This window comes from Trichogramma pretiosum, unplaced genomic scaffold (assembly GCF_000599845.2).
Source record: "Trichogramma pretiosum strain Unisexual culture from Peru unplaced genomic scaffold, Tpre_2.0 scaffold24, whole genome shotgun sequence".
Classification (NCBI taxonomy): Eukaryota; Metazoa; Arthropoda; class Insecta; order Hymenoptera; family Trichogrammatidae; genus Trichogramma; species Trichogramma pretiosum.
Genome location: NW_019641611.1, coordinates 1,409,303 through 1,429,319, shown reverse-complemented (window position 1 = coordinate 1,429,319; position 20,017 = coordinate 1,409,303). Strand labels below are relative to the sequence as shown.

The 20,017-nt window shown below is 41.2% G+C and overlaps 5 protein-coding genes across 10 annotated transcripts; 2 read left to right on the top strand and 3 right to left on the bottom strand.

The window, feature by feature from the left end:
* Positions 1–1,747: 1,747 nt before the first annotated feature.
* Positions 1,748–11,528, bottom strand: LOC106648446 (putative inorganic phosphate cotransporter). 5 transcript variants are annotated; one of them, XM_014365358.2, is made up of 6 exons: positions 11,303–11,528; positions 11,095–11,233; positions 5,875–6,110; positions 5,009–5,312; positions 3,928–4,539; positions 1,748–3,843 (listed from the first exon to the last, which is right to left on the bottom strand). In XM_014365358.2, the coding sequence occupies exons 2-6, from the start codon at positions 11,183–11,185 to the stop codon at positions 3,524–3,526; spliced, it is 1,563 nt and encodes a 520-aa protein (XP_014220844.1). In that variant the 5' UTR covers positions 11,186–11,233; positions 11,303–11,528; the 3' UTR covers positions 1,748–3,523. The 5 variants fall into 5 exon arrangements, with proteins under 5 accessions (XP_014220844.1, XP_014220845.1, XP_023314384.1 ...); XM_014365359.2 differs by having other exon boundaries at positions 11,369–11,528; XM_023458616.1 differs by lacking the exons at positions 11,095–11,233; positions 11,303–11,528 and adding an exon at positions 8,618–8,715.
* A 94-nt stretch (positions 11,529–11,622) lies between these two features.
* On the bottom strand, positions 11,623–12,874 carry LOC106648296 (baculoviral IAP repeat-containing protein 5). Its single transcript, XM_014365064.2, has 4 exons — positions 12,539–12,874; positions 12,221–12,421; positions 11,985–12,105; positions 11,623–11,910 (listed from the first exon to the last, which is right to left on the bottom strand). The coding sequence occupies exons 1-4, from the start codon at positions 12,571–12,573 to the stop codon at positions 11,812–11,814; spliced, it is 456 nt and encodes a 151-aa protein (XP_014220550.1). The 5' UTR covers positions 12,574–12,874; the 3' UTR covers positions 11,623–11,811.
* A 131-nt stretch (positions 12,875–13,005) lies between these two features.
* LOC106648153 (cilia- and flagella-associated protein 52-like) lies at positions 13,006–15,648 on the top strand. Its single transcript, XM_023458632.1, has 6 exons — positions 13,006–14,239; positions 14,324–14,472; positions 14,564–14,709; positions 14,799–14,950; positions 15,016–15,456; positions 15,490–15,648. Exons 1-6 carry the CDS (start codon positions 13,122–13,124, stop codon positions 15,590–15,592), a joined length of 2,109 nt encoding a protein of 702 aa, XP_023314400.1. The 5' UTR covers positions 13,006–13,121; the 3' UTR covers positions 15,593–15,648.
* A 289-nt stretch (positions 15,649–15,937) lies between these two features.
* On the bottom strand, positions 15,938–17,136 carry LOC106648413 (autophagy protein 12-like). The gene is made up of 3 exons (XM_014365309.2): positions 16,594–17,136; positions 16,385–16,521; positions 15,938–16,313 (listed from the first exon to the last, which is right to left on the bottom strand). Exons 1-3 carry the CDS (start codon positions 16,751–16,753, stop codon positions 16,191–16,193), a joined length of 420 nt encoding a protein of 139 aa, XP_014220795.1. The 5' UTR covers positions 16,754–17,136; the 3' UTR covers positions 15,938–16,190.
* An 85-nt stretch (positions 17,137–17,221) lies between these two features.
* LOC106648411 (26S proteasome non-ATPase regulatory subunit 12) lies at positions 17,222–19,939 on the top strand. Of its 2 annotated transcripts, none has more exons than XM_014365306.2 (7): positions 17,222–17,362; positions 17,727–17,896; positions 17,966–18,202; positions 18,281–18,567; positions 18,651–18,875; positions 18,948–19,104; positions 19,187–19,939. In XM_014365306.2, the coding sequence occupies exons 2-7, from the start codon at positions 17,732–17,734 to the stop codon at positions 19,475–19,477; spliced, it is 1,362 nt and encodes a 453-aa protein (XP_014220792.1). In that variant the 5' UTR covers positions 17,222–17,362; positions 17,727–17,731; the 3' UTR covers positions 19,478–19,939. The 2 variants fall into 2 exon arrangements, with proteins under 2 accessions (XP_014220792.1, XP_014220791.1); XM_014365305.2 differs by having other exon boundaries at positions 17,223–17,356.
* The last annotated feature ends 78 nt before the right edge of the window (positions 19,940–20,017 follow it).

Below are 20,017 nucleotides of genomic sequence, written 5' to 3'. Positions count from 1 at the left end.
CTTTATTTTTGGATTACAAGGTGTGAGACTCTTTTTTTTTACACCAACTCGAGAGCTTTAATTCGATCCCTCGCGGCTTATTAATTATTGATTACCCGGGTATGAGCTCGGGCCTCGCGCGTGCGAGCTGCATTTATAATCTCTCTCTCGCAGTGACTTTAGCGTTAATTAGTGCTAGAGAGAGGGAGACGAGTTGGCGAAAAAGTTCTTCTTTCTTTTTTTCGGCGCTCGAGTGCAAAGATCGTCTGGCTCGGATTATTATAATAAGTCTTTGACGCGTGCTACAGCGCCAGCTATATAATAATTTATGTATATATATTTGCCAGCTAGTACGACTCGCCCTCTTTTCCCGGCCGCGGCCGTAAAAGCTTTTTTCCCCATATACGATGTTATCATATACGCATATTCACCTCTGCTCTGCTCCATATACGCGCCGGCGACGATTCGCTTAATTAATTTCATCCAAGCCTCCATATGTGCAGGCGCGAGCTCCGGATTTTTTCCCTGTTGACTTTGTTCCTCATTCCGTCGTATACACTATAACACGCGTGTATGCGTGCACTCGCACACGTTATATATTCTTTCGACATGGACATGCATTTCCGCATAGAGACAAATTCTTTTTTTCTCTCTCTGCACTTTTTCAGTATATGTATAGTCTCGAGGCTCGCACAGCATGTACGTAGCAGCTCTCGAGAGCATCGCTCCCTAAAAACGATTTAAACAAAAGCTTCACTGCCAGCGAGTGAGAGAGAGAGAGAGAAAGCGCGAAAAAAGAAGAAAATTTTCACTCTCGAGACGCGTTTAGCGAATGTCCCGACGCATATACATATCATATACGCCTCTATATATGGCGAGACAAAGATCAAAAGCATACAGACACTCGCGCCTCGGCTCTTTCTCTCTTTCTCTCTGATTTACCTTAAAAGAATGGATTTTTTTAAAAGCGGAACGCATTATAATATTCACGCTCGACCTACTCATTGCCGAGCTCATCGTCATCTGCCGTTGCCGCTACTGATACTGCAGCTGCCGCTGCTACTCGTCGCTATAGTTTTTTATTCTCACTTCCGAAAAAAAAGGAGCCAAGTAAAAAAATTTTTTATCTCCACGAGTACATTTTAAGTACCTTTATTATGAGCGACCGAAAGAGTCGAGATAACGATAAAGTCAAGCTCGTTGCATCAGAGAAATGGCGATTTCGTGTGTGTGTGAGCGCGTATATTTCGCCTCGAAAAAAAACTCCGCAGATCCTTATCCGTCCATTTAGGTACACCAAAAGCGAGCTTTCATCCCCTTTGTATATGTGTTTTTCCATGTACGTGTGTTCGGGTGTGTGCGAGTGTGTTGGGGAGCTTTTTTAATATTACAGCACGGCCGAGAAAAAATCGCTTATTTCCGGTTTGCGCCTTGTGTAAAAAGAAAACTCGAGGCCATATACCGTTTACCTTTGACGCTGCTGGTGGCGAGAGCATGGCGCAATGCGCGCGATGATGATGCATACCTTTTGTGACACACTTAATCGTGCCGCGCACACAAACAGTATAAGGGAGATTATCTGCAAATGCCACTGCACAGTTATATATCTGCGATAAAACAAAGAAATGGTAATGCGCTTCATTTAAATTTTACTCTGTAAATTCATTTTTATTCACACATTCTTTTACATATAAATTTGTATATAAATATAACATCACAAAAAAAGCTAAGGCTACTAAACAAGGAAATAAATTGTTCAACTTTAACATCACATTAAATTGACTGAATTTATAAATACTTTCGTGTTTCTTCTCGATATACAGTGATGATTACATAGGAATTACTGATATTATATTAGTATTATAATAAAATTAAGATTATATGGACTATTCTAGCAATTACGAAATGGCTAAAATACTCGCATAATTATAAACCTATATCAGTTCTACGCACGTGAGCATTTATAATGGCTCCTTAAAAACGTGATTTTTTGTGGGCGTGTACACGTTTTGTGTGTACAGTACAAATAAACGTAATATTTGATGTTCAACTATTAAAAAAAAAACAAAAAAAAAACAAAAAAAACACATACACACATGCGTACAGATCAAACATACAAATGAAAAGAAAAAGTGAACTCCGATCTTTTTTCAAAACGACCTTAGTAGTCCTTTTTCCATCTCATAACACATAATAAGTAAAGTATTCCTTCAATGGAAGTTATACTTGGATATAATACAAAAGTACGCGTGCCACCTGCATTGCACAGATATACACAAACTTAATTACGATATAATATACGTCGATATTGATTATTACTTTACGATTACAATGATAAAAGAACAACGAGTGCACAATTGAGCATATACATCATTAGCTATCGATAAAAAACTGACAACATACATTGTCACGAACGAAGAATTTACCTTTTATCGCAGAGGCTAAACATGCGACCTCGGCGATTCGATTAATGAAGAAAAAGAAAATGAAGTAATCCTTGATTATAAAAAACTCAAGAACAATCATTTTTTTCTTCTCTCGCTGTTTTCGCGCTTCTGTCTAATTTTATCGCTAATTTTGGTCAATTTAAAGATTATAAAGTTTTGATCATGGTTTCTTGGAAAGAAGTAAAAAAGATAAAACTGTCAATGGCTTCTCGAAGTTTTTGGACTCGAAAATTCGGTACACGACGCTATTCTTATCGACTCACTTGAAAAAAAAAAAAAATATTGCTAACGACTAAAAAATCACTTTTATAGATCCTACAACGTACGTACAACGTACTACTACATGCGCACAAGTTCTAACCGGTGGTTTATCAAATATCTTAAAAGTGATCAAAATGTTTTTTACTTTAATATGATAATCTATTGCTGTTTAACGTACTTTGGCACATGACTTTTCTTTTCTCTCGATATGCGTACGAGGAGCAAACAAAGTTTCGTACAGCGTATACAACAACATCAAAATAGAAAGAACAAAAAAGAGAAAAAAAAACTACTTATCAAAAATCGATGCATCTATTCCGAGGCAGTGTCTCTTTTAGGTACTAACACGCCTCGAAAAGTCCCGGATAATTCGTTGAACCTATCTCGAACGAGCGAGTGAGCGCGAGAAAACGTCGAACGTCTCGCTACAAAAGTACAAAAGTTCTTTTGATTTTTTTTTTTTTTTTATAATAATTATCGATTGGTTTTCATGCATTCTCCCTTCGAACTGGATCTTGGTAGTTTATTTTTATGGTGAATTTCCATTCCCAGGCGGCGAGTGTTTTCTCACTTTGCGATTTCGCAGCTATGTTTGCGCTTGTATTTTTCGCGAACAAAAAAGCGGCGAAAAACGAGGCGAGCCGATAAACGACGCGCGCGCGCGCGAGAGCAGCACGCGTAAAAAACGGCACACAGCTTGCCACGCACGTATGCAGGAGAAAAATCCTCTTACGCTAACACGTCGAATATAAAAAGCTCGAGCTCATGGTCGAGGTAAATCCGATATACGTGTGTAGCGCTCGCACTGGGAGGTCTATGGCAGCCAGCCATAGCGTTCACGTCGCGTTCTTCAACTGTTCGGCCTTCTTCTTCTCCTCCTCCTCCTTCTTCTGGCTCTCCACGTTGTTGCGGTAGTCGGGGTTGTTCCAGGGCTGAATCTCGCCACTGGCGAATAGCACGAAGACGAGATTGGTCACGAGGAAAACGATGAAGACGATCCAGAAGACCATGCGCCACTCGGCCACGGTAGAGTTGGGGGTCATGACGCCTACGATGTAGGGCGTGACCATGCCGGTGATGGATGCGACTCCATTGACGATCGCCATGAGGGTGCCCGAAAAGTTGGGACTCAGATCCAGAGCGTTGACTTTCATGCCTATTTAGAGGAAACGAAAAAAACAGGTTTGAATCGGATCGATGGCGTGAATCGGTCGAGCTGTCGAAGGTAGAAGGTACTTACCCGGGTAGAAGGTGCCCATGAGGGTCATGCCGATGGTGAAGAGCACGACGACGGACATCTGATCGCAGCCGGCGTAGGAAGCGCCGATGATGAAGATACCCGGGCCGATGCTGGCGATGGTGGTGCCGAGCTTGCGCACGTTGGTCGTGCTCATGTACTTGTTGACGATGGCCCAGTCGGCCAGCCACGAAGTGACGCACGAGCAGATCCACATGCAGAGGTAGGGCAGCGAGGACCACCAGCCGTTCTCCTCGATGCGGAAGCGCATGACGCTGTGCATGTACTTGGGCAGGTCGGTGACCATCGTGTAGAAGCCCCAGTCGTGGCCGATCTGGGCGACGAGCAGGGCCCAGAGCGGCGCCGAGGTGAGGATGGCGCGCCACGGCACCGGGCCCGGGGCTCGCTGGCTCGTGTGCTCGTTCATGCGGTCGTGCAGGAACTTGGCCTCCTTCTCCGAGATGTAGGGGTGCTCGCGCGGGTTGTTGTAGCAGAGCAGTTGGAAGAAGATGAACCAGACGACGCCGAAGCCGCCGAACACGTAGAAGACCAGGGGCCAGCCGATCTCCGAGCTCTTCAGTATCTCGCCGGAGAGGAGGGTCGACACGACCGTACCTGTGGGCATCGACAAAATTCCAAGCTATAGACTCGAGTGCGCCTCAAGAGCATTCGCGCGAAGCTGGCTAATTTTTTTCCTCGCTCGTGACTCGAGACCGTGTAAGTACTCGGAAATTACCGACTTGGCGTTTACGAGCGCGCCTCGAGTGCCTCGTGTAATCGCATCGAGTCCTAAATCTCGATGATCCGCGCCCGCATGCATGATTCTTACATTATTACACGTGAATTATCGCTTGCCACGGAAAAAAACGCCCGAGCGCCGACAGCGTGTTCGTTGCTCGCGTCATTATTACCGGCGTGCGTTTAAAAACAAATAAAACAAATAACAATGATCGAGCGCAAAAGCGTCGCTCTGCCTATAACCGATGACTATTAGAGTACATCGTGTGCGCCGTGCGTGCATACTTGGTTGCGCAAGACGAGGAAAAAAAACGAAAGCGGTATTATACATGTCGCGTGAACTCACCGAGTTGTGCACCGGCAAAGACGAGCGAGCCGATTTTCGATCTCTCCTGCGGCGGCGTCCACTGGGCCAGCATGACATTCACGGCCGGGAAGGTGGTGCCCTCGCCCAATCCCATGAGGATCCGGAGGACCACCAAAGCTTTCATGCCGCCCCACTCGGTGGCCAGGGGTGTGAGCAGAGTGAAGACGGCCGTGGACAGGATGCCCAGGCCGAGGCAGTACTTGCCGCCGAAGCGCTCGGCCAGCATGCCGCCCGGCAGATGGGTCACGATGTAGCCCCAGTAGAACGACGACAAGATTATACCCTGAAAACCAATCGTCGTTGCATTTCTTTTTCTTTCTTTTTTTTTTTTTACTTTGGAATTTCGAATGGATGTCTACTCTCGCGATTGCTTCGAGTACAAGATAGATGAAGCGATAAACCCGCGATATGTGTATAAATCAAACGTACTCTAATTGACCGATCTTGATTAAATAATTAACATTTGCGTAGCGGCTACCGGGAATTTTATAATACAAACTCATTTATATCGTTAAAATTGAGTCATAAAGGTAATTGACAAAATTAATGGACAAAAATAATCAAAGTTTTACGAAACTATTGCTCGTTTACAACTTTATCGTAAAGGCAAAGATACGCGAGCCACGAGAATCTGTGAATAATCCAGATTAGATTTACAATTACAAACAGAGATATTTACATTTTTACACCTAGAATATTGCCCGAGCGTCGATCGTGTGGGTGTGTGCGTGTGTTGTAACGCCACAATCTATGATAGTGAGCAAAACTGCCGACTAATTATACGTATCACGCGCGCTCGTATAATTGTATCGTTTAGTTTTAAAAGTAAAAAATGATTTGTTTACCTGCGACGTTTCATCCCAGTCGTACAGCGGCCCTGTGGGCGCGCTCACTGTGATATTCTTAGCTTGGCTGAGATCGGGACACCTGTCGAGGCTCGAATCATTGCTCGTCGTGTTCGAGTGGTGTTCGATGGTCATCTGAGTGATGGCGATCGACAGACAGACCCTCATGGCGTAGGCGTTGAGCAGGGCCAAAAAGCCCATGATGGCAAAGACCCATCGCTGCGGTACGTAGCTGCCTGCAAGGAAAAAGCAAAAGTCCGGATTGGTGAAAGCTCGCCTGACTCATCGTCGTTCGTTACTACTGCACCCGGTATACGAGCGATATGTATGTATCTATGTCCGTGTTGCAGTGACGGACACGACGACGCGCGCAAGTACTCGCGTTTACGATCGAGAAATGAAAATTCCTCGTTGTTTTCGACGTACTTGTATCGGAGGGAAATAAAGTTGAATTCGTGACGTATCTCGTCTCGACGAGTCGCCAATGAGTGAAAAAACAAACGATGCTCGATATTCTTTGTTGTCTTCGGCGAGGAAAACTCGCAATTTATTTATCCGTTTCAAGAGAATGACTTTGGCAATAAAAATTGTTATTAATCCTTAGACTAAGACACACGGCGTTGCGAGCGTCGAGTAAATAGTTGACTTTGAAAAAAACAACACGCGCAAAAGGAGTCAGACCACGTGCCTTTATCTAAAGCAAAACAATCGAATTGCGAATATTTCGGCAACTAGTGCGAGCGAAAAAGATTTTTGAATCGATTTTATTATTATTAGTATTTTTTCTTTTTTTAAAGTTAGATTAATCGTCACCGAATTTTATCGCGTTCCTTGACTTTTTTTGTCTGCTTGATAAGATTACAAGCCCGAATATATTGTTGATAATCGAAAACCTTGTAATAAAGTGTACATCGGCAGCGGCTTCTGTGCATGCGCACGCGTGGGTGATACACTTTTATACATGTACCATTCGTAGTTAAACATTATCGATGATCGGCGGCTAACGAAGATTTTTTACTTTGCGCTTGCGACACCGCGAGTGCATTCCTCGGGGCTTTATACATTTATTAATGTGCACGTCGGCCGGAGAAGATATTTTTCGAATCGTTCGCACAGTTCCGCGTACTCGCGACGCGACAACGGCATATTTTCCAATTAGTATCAGGTGCAAGACGTCTGCAATATCAGCGGACGCGAGAGCGAGATACAAGTTGAAATCGGCTGAAAAGCGTCGTAGTGTTCCAAATCAATTAGTAATAGGTGTTCGGCGGAATTTTACCGAATAGGCCGAGAGATAAAGCTAGGTGTAGGATGGAGCACGCGGCGAGACTAATTGACGCGAATCTCGGAAATTCGTCAGTTAATGAATTAAAAAAGTAATGATGATTTTGTTACAACATTACCCGGACAGACAACACTCGGTGTTGGCTTCTCGGATCATCGTTATATTCCGCTGACTCGTGTTAGCTCCCACTATACCTTAAATTAGTAAAAAAACATTGATGAAACGGCTGGGCAGCCATTCAAACGTAACGGTACGATCTAATTTTTTACGTCCATACGGTTACATTTGAATCGCTGCGTTAAAAAAAAAAGAATAGAGCAAAGTGCATATGATTGGATGTCCGGTCGATTTTCCAAGTATCGGCTTGGAACGATCGACGGCCAATGAGAATGGATGCATAAAATCGGCCACGTGACTGGAATGCGCTTAGAGAGACCACGTGCCTTAACTATACGTGCATCCGAATCGAAGGATACGGACGCGATTTCCAATTCGGCTGCTCGGCGGACCTTGACTCGCGTGCGCGCCCGACAAACGTGTATAAACTTTTGCAGTAGCTGCAGGACAAACAATCGGCATTTTTTTGGCCTGCTCACGATGAATCACACGTACATACACATGCGAGAGAGATCATTACGTGCACGAGTCCGTCTGTGTGTATTGTTGTGCGTGTCTCTGCGCTGCAGCTGTGTCATAATAAAGCACGCGAAAAGTTGTAATTTTCTTTTGCATCATCTTTACCTCGAAGTGTGCGACACATTTTTGCGCTTGTAAAAAAATCTCTCGCACGTATAGATTTGATTAAGTCGTGCTCGAGCGCCTTTGCCGTGCCGATATAATTATGTTTCTTTTCGTATGTACACTCGCAGACTCGTTAAATTGTTAAACACACAGTCACGCACTCTCGCACACACAGCCCATACATACACAGTTGTTAATTGTAGAATTTAATAATATCATTGTTTCAACTCACAGCACTTCTTCCAAAAGGTAAAAAAAGTCATGATTTCAGCCTCCCCCTCTTGCTCGTTTCGTTTACACAAAAATGGCAAATTCACTCAAAAAAGTCTCTGTCAGATGGGGAAAAATCACACGGAAGATCGAAAATCGCTCTCCGCGCACACGCAGTGTTATGGATCGAAACGCTCACTAATTTAATAAACAGAAGCGAAAGTTGAGCCCGAGTCGACTGAACGCGCTGCTGGCATCAACTGACCAAGCCTCAACGTCAAAATCCCTCTTTTATATATTATGCCCGATCGCCGCGTGCCTGCGCGCGTAAGCCACTGATCGACTCGTTTGCGAGACTACATCGTATAGCACCGAGAGAGGAGAGAGAGAGAAAGAGAGACGCGACGACCAATTGTCAATGAAGTAGATAACGTGCAGAGCATTTGTAGGCCACCCCCTTTTTCTGATAATAAGGTAAAATTACTTCGTGTCTATGCCAATACGTACGTGTGTACCGTCTATGTGAGCAGGTGTTTCGATAATTGACGATTAATAGATCTGTCGTTAATGACACGACTCGTCAATGCCTACGACTCCCCGATTTTTCCAGTTGCGACGCGTCTTTTTTATTGCGCCTCGATCGGCGAAGCGCAGCGAGTTTCGCCGAGGGAGGAGAATCCCAAGTGCATATAAAAGTCGTGAGCGCCAAACAGATTAACAGATTTCGCCGTCAGGAATGTTGAAAATTTTTTATCGATACTTTGTATCGGTCTCAGAAAAATAATATCTTGATGAGGTGATTGAACGCGTGTTTCTGGCGCGCGCCATCGCCTGCATTTGTATGTATACATGTAAATATACATGTTGTATTGATTTTAAGCGCATAATATAATTATTGTAGCGCGCGTGGCCTATACCTATGCCGGAACTCGAGCATTACCTTTTTTTTTCTATTTGTCATGTAACCAACGAACCGATTTCTTTGGCTCAATTTCCGCGGAGCTTGTTTTGTGTCATCTCGTTGCAGTTGCATAAGGTTTTTAAGGCCAATTTATGAACGATTTTTCATCGCCAACTCAAAATGAACAATATTTTTTCGACAAAAAGGCACTCGAAAATAAAATTAGTCTCATTTTTTTCTTTCTTAAAAAACGATAAATTCTCTTGAACTACTCATCACAAACGAGCAGATAAGGTGAGAATTGAGAATTCAACAAAGATCGTTATCAAAGTCTCTTCGAGAATCCCAAAATCGATTATTATAAACGAGAAATTTTGTTATAGGATCACGTGAACGCTGCTCGTGCGACACGATACCGATAAGTCCGCTATAATGCGGAAAAGCTTCGGAGGTGTGCGAGATATATATTATTGGCGGGGCAATTAGTTATGCCTCCGATTGTGTCAACAAAATCGACTAAATCGAGGAAATTTACTACCCAAGCGAGTAAAAATATTTTTTCCCGCTCGTAAATGTTTGCAATTTTATAATCTTAATATACACTTTTATTGTTTTATTACGATGCTTGGAAACGGCGGCGGAGGAGAAGGAGGTTTGGCGTCGCGTGTGCGCGATCAAATTTCAAGAAAAGCGACATAAAATTATCGATTTTCGCGACTGTATAGGCAATTTTTTTATGAGACTCGATGGTCAGGCCTCTGCGAGGAAAAAATAGATTATCGTGAGAAAAACACAAAATCGGATAGCACATGAGATGCATAAAATATACTTAAAAAGTCATTAATAATCATTTTGTATAATTACTCCGTATTCAAGTGCGAGTATGATTTTTGATAAGGAGAAAGAATTCTTCTTACTGATTGTTAACCAAGATAGTCATCGTATGTAAAAAAATCTTTATCGACAACATGCACAAATCTGATCAACATTGAGATATTTTTCAATTATTAATGCAATTTTCCGCAAGTGCCTAAATATGATGTTTTCGATTGAAACGGAAAGAAAAGGGAAAAATTAACTCTGTGCGCACTATTAGCCTAATACAATCACTTTTCTCCGCTATCTGTCAAAGAAAACCTTGAATTAAGTAAATGCTAACTACGCAGATAATAACAGATGGAAATGCGATATGCTTATTCAATTTTACTGAACTCCAGCATCATAATATTATTAGGTGCTTAACGGAATAAAACACACTTGTGGCGTGCAATGTTAGGATAAACTTTGATTACTTTGTTTTCTAATTCAGCTCTTGTTATTGTGGCACGCGCGCATTTTTTTTTTTTTTTTTTAATGGGACTACATTTATCGAAATTTTTTTGTAAAAATAATGAAATATTGACGTCCGCAAATGAATGAAATTCGATCATAATCTCGCCAACACTTGAGACTGAAAAACGATTGACATGTGTATCAATGAATGTGTGCGTCTAAGTCGTTTCTCTGTCTTTCTCTCTCATTCTCTTGTCGAGCGTTACACGTTAATCACAGTCCCAGATAAGACAAATCACACGAGCATCATTCATTATATTTATACACTTACGTTGCTCGGGCTCGAAATTGTCAGATATCAAAATATTTTGATTATTACCCAATATTTCCTTTCACGCAGTCTTTTTATTACAACTTTATGAGTTGGCATAATTTAATTAATAGAAGGATCGAAATCTTATTGATAAAGTATAATAAGCGTTGGTTATATCTATCATCAAGCTCAACTATAGCCAGATAAAATCTCGATATGTTTGGGTTTTGTATTATTTGTTTGTTTATTCCATTCGTGAAAAATAATAAATAAAATGCAAGCATATGTATACACGAAGTTAAATAATTATCGAGATAGTCCGTGACATTCTAAAACGTTATAAGCGATTAGAAAAAAATTTGTAATTCGCGTAGCGGAAATTTACCAAGCTTGTATTCACAAATAAATGCAAGAACTTGTAATGGCTTATCTCTATCTTCGATATGTTAACAATTATATCTGTGCAATTTTTAAAACGCGAATACATGCAAAAAGTACCTCGTTGTCTGCTACGGTACCAACGAAAATTCGTTGTTGACCTCCAGCTGCACGTCAGTAAGGGTGTTCTTTCGCTTTTATACTGCGTCATTGTCAAGAGAACTCTCTCTAATTATCACTTTTACATAAGTTAAAAAATCTGTGAAACAAATATATTTTTTATTAATAAAAAAACGTTTTTACGTTTTGTTCAAAGAATCATGCGAACTGAGCAATTATTTGAACTGTTGAATAGAAGTGAGCAAACTTCATCACAATGTGTCAGACAACCGACCGGGTAAACGTGCAGCAAATGTGTGATAGGGACATCCGCGATATAAGTATGGACAATTTAATTCTCGACTGTTATCACTCGGAGCCAGACGTTATAATTTTTATTTGTTTTTAGAGAGAGAAAAAGTTTTGACCCAAGTGCAGCTGCAGACAGTAGTTTAAAGACTGTAATACTCGTAGTAAAAGCTGAGCTTATATAATTAATCAATTAAACTTTTCCAATGTACTTCAGTAGGTGATAGTAACAAGTAAATATTTTACTTTGCAAGTATTAATCCAATATATTTACACACAAAGTGGAAATTGGCGATAAAAAATCATTCTATAAACCTTTATCAGTATAAAATAATAACATACAAAATACTATATGCTTAAAATCACTATCTAAAATTATATGTATATGTTACGTAAATACATCTTGAATATAGGAGTACAACTTATGATCTAATGGTTTGATAGTTTTTCGAATATGTCTGGAATCTCCTTTGATGCATCTTGCCAAACTTTTCTCATACTTTCTGCAGCTTTGTCAAATTCAAGCAACTGCAAAAAGTTTACATAAAATGATTAAGTTCTTTGCATTCTTAGTATTACCTATTTACAAAAAACCTTCTTACCAATCTACCACTATGATATTCTTGCATTAGCTGAAACAATTCTTTCACTGTCAACAGCCCTTCATCTTTTTTGTTCATTTGCACAAATGAGCAGTTTGACTGATGCTTCTGGTGTTCTTGCCTGAAAAATTGTAACCAACTTCAATTTCCATCTCATTTATATCAACTCGAACAAAAATGAAATTTTAATAAAAATGCATATCATCAAAATGTTATGAATTACGTAATTAACTTACCAAGGATCATCCTCAGCCTCCCAGCCATCAAGCTGCTTTCTGCACATGAAGCACTCTGCTAGATCTGGTTCATCTTCACCGCCAACGGCGAAGAAGCCAGCCGCAGCCATACTATCAGGATTGCACTGATGCTCATTGCCAAAAGGCCAGTGTTTGAAGGTTTCTAATCGAGCCTTCTTCCAAAATAGAGGATTTAAAGTTCTGAAGAAGAAAAAATCAAAATAAAAACAAAGTTGAGGTTAGAAACGAACCACTGGCGCGAACGATCCTTTGATGAAATAAAGAAAGCAAATCTCATTCATCGGAGCAATAACTCACTTGAAAATAGCAGCCAGATCCAATTCTTCGGTCATTGTGACGACGAACGGGACGAGTCAAGATAAAAAATGTAATAAATAAATAGAAAAAGTGCTGTAAGCAGGAGGCTCGTTTGTAAGCGTTTTCGCGCGACCCTGCACAAGTCGTATTTTTGAACGAGAGCAACAACTTGCAACTGTCACATGCCGCTGCCGCCAAAACTGCTCTAGTCAGTCGACGTCACGCAGCTGCAACGACTTTTTCGATGAAATTTCAACATCATGCGTCTGAGACGTTTCACGGTTGCATTGCGTATTGGATAAAATCATTTTTTTTCGAGTAAATAATGTTTCCGGTTAATCAGATATGAAAATATTGAAAATTTGTCGGAAACTGCCGGACTCCGAAGTGCGATGGCTCTGGTGATCAGTCTCGTGCGTCGTCATAGCAACGCAACGACACGTGATGACGCCGTTTCAAACAAGGACGCGCTACTTCACCGAGCGCACAGTGATGCAAGTCGATTATAAAAAAGCCAATATTTATATTCACTTTTGAAAAGACATCAACAACAACAGCAACAACAACAACAGTAGCCGCAACCATGTCGATTCAAGACCTTGAATTGAGTGGCATAATAGCCTTCGACGGGTTGACGAAAAATGGCTTGAAGCTGCACCCCGACCAAAGGCACTTGGTCTACCCGATGGGCAACAAAGTGAGCGTGAAAAACATCAGCAGCGGCCAGCAGACGTTCCTCTCGGGCCACACGAACCTCATCTCGGCCATGTGCATCTCTCCGTGCGGGCGTTACATCGCCTCGGGCCAGATCAATCACTCGGGCTTCAAGGCCATGGTCATCCTGTGGGACTACGAGGCGAAGAAGCTCAGGAGCAGCTACGAGATCCACAAGGTCCGGGTGGAGGACCTGTGCTTCTCCGCCCAGAGCAACTATCTGATGAGCCTCGGGGGCCGCGACGACGGCAACGTCATCATCTACGACGTGGCGAGGAGTCAGCCGCTGTGCGGCACGTTCGCCAGCACGGAGATCGCCGGCAACGCGTACACGATCACGCGGGCGAATCTGCGCGACCGGTGCTTCGTCACCGGGGGCGACGGCACCCTCAAGGTCTGGCGCATCGATCCGGAGGCGCGCAAGGTCCTCTGCACGGACGTGAAGATGGGCAAGCTGCGGCGCTGCATCAACTGCCTGGCCATAGACCAGCGCGACGAGGAGGTCTACTGCGGCACGACGTCGGGCGACGTGATCCGAGCCAAGCTCAACTTCCATCACAACGTCGAGCACGCGGAGCCGGTCCAGCCGCCGGTCATGATTGGCTGCTACTCGAAGCTGTCCAAGTGCGCGAAGAATCGCAAGAACGGCCTCGGCGACCTGTACGCGGGCGGCGTGAGCAATCTGCTGCTGCGCAACGACGGCCGGCTGATCGTGGGCTCGGGCAACGGCGCGGTCGAGCTCGTCGAGGTGCTGCCGGAGCCGGGCAAGATCAACAAGAAGCTCAAGTCGCCGAGCACGCCGCAGCTCAGGACGATCCTCGCGGAGAACGTGCGCAGCGGGGTCACGTCGCTGCTGCTCGTCAAGGAGACCGACATCATCGTTGGCACGCAGCTCAGCGAGATCTATCAGATCAAGCTCAAGGATTTCGACATGCGGCTGCTCGTCACCTGTCACACGGCAACCATCTACGACGTCGTCTTTCCGCAGTTAGTACATCGATCAGAACTCACGATAACTTTCGCGTAACGATCATAGTCCAGCTCTCGAGCGTCCGCTTATGTTTGCCGCAGCAACTACTCCGAGATATTCGCTACGGGCAGTAAGAACGACATCAGACTCTGGAGATTGGACACTCGCAGGGAGTTGCTGAGAATCAGCGTGCCCAATTTCGTTTGCACGAGTATTTTCTTTTCTTACGACGGTCGAATGCTGATATCGGGTGAGCAAATTCACTTCATATCCACTATTCCTCTTTCCAAACTCAATTAGATTTTGCGCACGACGTAACGATTCGATGATCGATACCGTAGCCTGGAACGACGGCATCATCCGAGCTTTCACACCTCAGAGCGGTCGGCTGATTTTTGCCATTCTCAATGCTCATTTTAAAGCCGTATCTGCCATCACCTTGTCCCGGGACAACAAGAGGATAATAAGCGGTGGCTGCGACGGCCAGGTAATCAGACAGCTACATCTTTCATTGCAGTAGCTCAACTTCATTGATTATTTAATCGACAATTTGCATATTTATTTTCTGTAAAATAGGTGCGTATTTGGGAAATACTTCCGGAGAAACAGCGGCTCGTTTGCGTCCTCAAAGAGCACAGAGGATCCGTCACCAGCCTACGCATCAATCAGGAGGGTAATCAAGTCATCAGCTCGAGTACGGACGGCACATGCATTGTCTGGGATATCAAGTGGGTCGGCTGCGATCACCGATCCGCTGCGAATCAACTATTGACTAATTTTTTCCCAATTACAGTCGCTGCGTTCGTAAGCAGGTGCTCATAGGCAACACCATGTACATGGCTGCATGCTTCAGCCCCAACGGTGTGCAGATCCTCACTTGCGGCACCGATCGCAAAATCACCTACTGGGAAACCCTCGATGGCTCGATGATCCGCGAGTTGGAGGGTTCGGGTTCCGCCGCTCTGAACACCATCGACGTCAGTCCGGACGGCGAATATTTCGTCACTGGTGGGAACGATAGTGTGGTTAAGCTCTGGCACTATCACAACGGCGAGATCACCCACATCGGCATGGGACACGCGGCCATCGTCACGGCGGCCAGATTCAGTCCCGACGGTAGGCACATAATCACCGTCAGCGGCGATGGGGCCATCATGATCTGGAAATGCCCGTTCCCGATGAAGAAGCCACCCGAGCCATCGTCCGCGCGCAGCCTTGCCTCCAGCAGATCCACGTGTAGTTTGAGAGAGAACATGATCAAGAGTAGTTTAAATTTGGATCTTGGCAATGAAAATGTAGCGGAATTGACACCTCGATCGGAAGTGGCCGAGAGCGTTAAGGCTGTTTACGAAGGTAGAGTCAACAATTAAGGTGAATTTTTGCAGATACAAATGCGAAAGATGATTTTCTTTCAGGTAACAAAGAATCGGCGCTGTGTGGATGTGATTTAACGAAACCACTTCCTGATTGTTGTGGTTGTAATGGTAACGATGCCAAATCACCTGTTATTGAAACAACGAGATCGCACAAGTCCAGCGCATCATCGGGGAAAGGTGATTCCGTTCGGGGCGAAAACAAACATTGCGATTTAGAAAGAAAGTCATTGGTTTGAAAGTTACATACAGTCATACCATAGCAAAATATAATTATCTAGTCACAAGCAATAAATGGTATAGAACATTTTTTATATCAACATGTATTCTATTTTAATCATATTTTTTTCAAAGTATAAAAACATTTTATTCGCAATCAATTGTTAGTAATCATTTCATTATAAATCATAATACAAGGATGAAATAATTACTTCATTATTTCCTTTGGAGACTGCTTCATTAAAAATAAAATAAAAATAAATAAATCTTCTGCATAAAATTCATACTTTTATGTACAACATAAATAAAGTATCACAAACATAATTCTTGTCTCATTTGGAAAAATCATAACTTTTTCAAACAATATTTGGCATTTTTATCCCCATGCTTGACTTTTACAGTAATGAATGATCAATTTGCCATCTGTGCCATAACAGTCATATATATTTTTTACTGTTTGATCAGGAGCTGGAGCAAATGTTTGATTTATGTACAAAAACTGAAAAAAATCAAAATTTTCATTGCTTATTTGGTCAAGTTTAAGACAAAAGCTAATGTTTGAAGATTTACCAATCGCTCCTCAGGTCCCATTTTGATAAATTTCTTAATAAATTCTGAGATCCAGCCAAGAGTTTTATCCGGAGGGACAGTCCACTTTTTCTTTGTCATTATAGGGGCATCGCCTGTTGCTTTGAGTAGTACTTCAACTATTGAAGAAATAATCAAGTGAACAAAATTTATTTAACTTGAAACAGTAAATTACTAACAGTAAAACTTACTTTTCTTTTCTTTGTCAGATGCAACAGGTGTTTCATTGTTAGCTGAACTAGGTTCAGTAGTTGGAGGATCTGGATTTGGATTTGTCTCTTCGGCAGCTACATCAGGAGTTTTTGGTTCACTAGCCTCACCTGTTTGAGGTTCTTCTTCTTTTTCCGACATTTTATTTACAGATCTACTTTTATGTATGATAAAAGATTTATCATAAGAATAAAAAGAACTATGGTATCATAGTTTTAGTTACACTATTATAAATAAATCCACGATAAAAAAATTCAAATGGAATATTGATACTAAGAGAGATGACTACAAAATAACAACTGGGTTATGTTGACATATTCATGGAGTCGGTTCGTGCGCAATTTAAATGCCCAACGCGTTATTGCGAATTCCTAAATTTAACCACTTGGCAATTTTAGTAAATATAATGCCTGATGGTGGCAAAAAGCAGTGAAATTAAAACTAGAGAACAATTTTTGCCAACAATTGTGTTTTATTGACTGAAATTGTCGGTGTAAAGCAAGGAAATCTCTGCTGACCTGCGTCGTCAGTGTCACTCCCTTCTTCTTTCGGAGCAAAATATACGTGTGTGCGTGTGTGTGCAAACAGAGCGTAAGCCTCAGCCGCCGCGTCTTATACTACGATTATATATATTTTTTTTGATCGGTGCAGGACTCGATCAAGTCCTCAAACTAAAACTACATCGTTTTGGACACCTTCAATCTCCTAAACATATACTTTTGCAGTGAAAATCAGTGAAAAATAGTAATTGTATATTTTACTTTTGTTATACTCAAATAAGCAATGCATTTAGCGAAGCAAACTTGTAAAGAGATAACCTCAAACAATTTGCAGATGTGCAAATTAAATTTTTTACATAAATTGAGAAATTATAATTAATCAAACGTGTCAAAATATTATTGTTGATCCGTTTGATATTTTCTGTCACTCCAACACGTTTTTAATGAGATTTTTCTTGACTTGTAAAACATCAAAAAGTGCAGTGTAATGTTATTACCAAAAATAGACACCAAGCTTGCTGTGCAAAATATTATGCACCATTTATATATGAAGCTAAATATTTTTTGGTTATTCATAATTTTCTAACATTATTAATCAATTTTATTTGTTCCAGTCAATATGGTTGACACATCAGTAATAGAGGGTGGCAGGATTGTGAAGATGGAGGTGGATTACAGCAGTAATTGTGACATAAAAATTCCAGAATGCAGAAAGTTAGCCGAAGAAGGAAAACTTCATGATGCTCTAGATCAACTTTTAGTCTTAGAAAAATTGACCCGTACTGTAAGTAGTATTATTATCCAAGAAATTCCATTGTTTACATGATACTAATTTAGTTTTTTTAAATATCAGGCTTCAGATATGGTTTCAACATCTAGAGTTCTCGTAGCAATCGTGAAGTTATGCTTTGAAGCTAAGAACTGGGTTGCTCTTAATGAGCATATTGTTCTTTTGTCAAAAAGAAGATCTCAGTTGAAACAATCTGTTACAACAATGGTGCAAGAATGTTGTACATACATTGATCAAACTCCAGACAAAGAAACTATGATAAAACTCATAGAAACCCTACGTTCTGTAACAGAGGGAAAGGTATGAATTATTTTTCTTTGTTTTTTGAATATTTTTTTATTTTTAAATGTTCTAATTGTAACTGGAATAATTCTGCAGATATATGTTGAAGTTGAGAGGGCACGACTGACTCATAAATTAGCTAAACTCAAAGAAGAAGATGGAGATGCTTTGGGTGCATGTCAGGTGATGTTGGAACTTCAGGTTGAAACCTATGGTAGCATGACCAAAAAAGAAAAAGCTTCTCTCATTTTGGAACAAATGCGCCTATGCCTTATCAAACAAGACTTCATTCGCACTCAAATCATAGCCAAAAAAATAAATATTAAATTTTTTGAAGACGAGAGTGATGAAGAAACTCAAGCTTTGAAATTGAAATATTACGAGTATGTTTTTAATGAATTTTTACAAAATGTTCAATTATTAGGAGTGAAAAAATTAACTGAAAATTGTTTTGTGCCTCTTATAGACTAATGATGGAATTGGCACGTCATGAAGGCTGGTATTTAGAATTGTGTCGCCATAATCGTGCTATTTTGGAAACTCCTAGTATAAAAGCTGATGCTGAAAAACGTTCTGTAGCTCTATCCAGAGCTGTTTTGTATCTCATTCTTGCTCGACATGAACCTGAACAAGCAGATCTCACTCACAGATTATTGGCTGATAAACTGCTTGAGGGTTTGCCTATATTCAAGTAAGTAATTAATGCATGAAATTAATACTTGTGAATGTATTAATTGAATTTTTTATTTTTTAAATTTTACAGAGAAATTTTGCGACTTTTCGTCAATCCAGAATTAATCAAGTGGTCTGGATTGTGTGAGATTTACGAAAGTCATCTTCGTGCTACCGAAGTATTCTCACTCGCTACCGAGGAAGGTCGTAAACGTTGGGATGAACTCCGAAATAGAGTAGTTGAGCACGTAAGTTGAACTTTAGTTAAAAACATGCAAATTGAAAAAAATTTGAAGGAAATTAATAAAAATCAATGTGTATTCATTTCAGAACATTCGAATAATGGCTAAATACTACACACGAATTACATTGACACGTATGGCCGAACTTCTTGATCTTCCTGTGGAAGAAACAGAGCAATGCTTGTGTAAACTCGTTGAAACTGGCGTTATAAACGCCCGTACTGATCGACCCGCTGGCATGGTACGTTTCACGAAAACTCAAGAACCTGCGGCTCTGCTCGATGAATGGTCCAGTTCTCTTTCCGAACTCATGAGCCTCGTCAACAATACCACCCACTTGATACATCAAGAGGAGATGCTCGCTAGCGCTAAGGCGTAGATACAGAGTGACTGTTTGTGTTCGTTTGTACTACTACATTGCTAACTGTATGGTTTTTCACTGAGATTCGCCTTTGTGGTATGATCCTCTTAGTAAAATGCCAAGAGAAAAGTCAATTCGCTAAGATTTTTCAGTATTTATAATAAATGATTTTTACTTAAATTGTAAGAAATCTCTTGAAACTTTGTCAAAGGATTTATTAGAATTAATACTATTAAAAATTAATATCGACTAGTTTGAATTATCCCGACGTACTATATCCTAAAAGACTTTTATGTTCAAACCATACAATTAGTAATAAACATGCAGCTATTTTTCATACTAATTCTGCTATCGAAACACTTGCTCTTTTCTTGAATTACTCGTGCGCAATGATTCTGTTTCATTTTCTTTATTATCAAACAGAATGAAAAATCTATCACTATTACATGTTATTTAATAATAAAAATTTTGAAAATCCAATTATTTTCTTTTATTATTAATTTCCGTTAAATAAGTGGAGAGATGAAAAAATTAATGATGATATTAAATCGAGAATAA

What these genes read in the sequence shown, in the direction of transcription:
- LOC106648446 (XM_014365358.2), bottom strand. Translation starts at nt 11,185, where the DNA reads ATGACGCAGTATAAAAGCGAAAGAACACCCTTACTGACGTGCAGCTGG. An exon ending in ACTGGGATGAAACGTCGCAG is followed by an intron (nt 5,313 to 5,874) that starts GTAAACAAATCA and finishes ATTGGTTTTCAG; the next exon opens with GGTATAATCTTGTCGTCGTT. An exon ending in CATGGGCACCTTCTACCCGG is followed by an intron (nt 3,844 to 3,927) that starts GTAAGTACCTTC and finishes TCCTCTAAATAG; the next exon opens with GCATGAAAGTCAACGCTCTG.
- LOC106648296 (XM_014365064.2), bottom strand. Translation starts at nt 12,573, where the DNA reads ATGACCGAAGAATTGGATCTGGCTGCTATTTTCAA. An exon ending in GATCTGGCTGCTATTTTCAA is followed by an intron (nt 12,422 to 12,538) that starts GTGAGTTATTGC and finishes TTTCTTCTTCAG; the next exon opens with AACTTTAAATCCTCTATTTT. An exon ending in AATATCATAGTGGTAGATTG is followed by an intron (nt 11,911 to 11,984) that starts GTAAGAAGGTTT and finishes AACTTTTTGCAG; the next exon opens with TTGCTTGAATTTGACAAAGC.
- LOC106648153 (XM_023458632.1), top strand. Translation starts at nt 13,122, where the DNA reads ATGTCGATTCAAGACCTTGAATTGAGTGGCATAATAGCCTTCGACGGG. An exon ending in CGGTCGAATGCTGATATCGG is followed by an intron (nt 14,473 to 14,563) that starts GTGAGCAAATTC and finishes TCGATACCGTAG; the next exon opens with CCTGGAACGACGGCATCATC. An exon ending in CTTGCCTCCAGCAGATCCAC is followed by an intron (nt 15,457 to 15,489) that starts GTGTAGTTTGAG and finishes GATCAAGAGTAG; the next exon opens with TTTAAATTTGGATCTTGGCA.
- LOC106648413 (XM_014365309.2), bottom strand. Translation starts at nt 16,753, where the DNA reads ATGTCGGAAAAAGAAGAAGAACCTCAAACAGGTGAGGCTAGTGAACCA. An exon ending in ATCTGACAAAGAAAAGAAAA is followed by an intron (nt 16,522 to 16,593) that starts GTAAGTTTTACT and finishes TTTCTTCAATAG; the next exon opens with TTGAAGTACTACTCAAAGCA. An exon ending in TGGGACCTGAGGAGCGATTG is followed by an intron (nt 16,314 to 16,384) that starts GTAAATCTTCAA and finishes GATTTTTTTCAG; the next exon opens with TTTTTGTACATAAATCAAAC.
- LOC106648411 (XM_014365306.2), top strand. Translation starts at nt 17,732, where the DNA reads ATGGTTGACACATCAGTAATAGAGGGTGGCAGGATTGTGAAGATGGAG. An exon ending in TTGAAATTGAAATATTACGA is followed by an intron (nt 18,568 to 18,650) that starts GTATGTTTTTAA and finishes TGCCTCTTATAG; the next exon opens with ACTAATGATGGAATTGGCAC. An exon ending in GAGGGTTTGCCTATATTCAA is followed by an intron (nt 18,876 to 18,947) that starts GTAAGTAATTAA and finishes TAAATTTTACAG; the next exon opens with AGAAATTTTGCGACTTTTCG.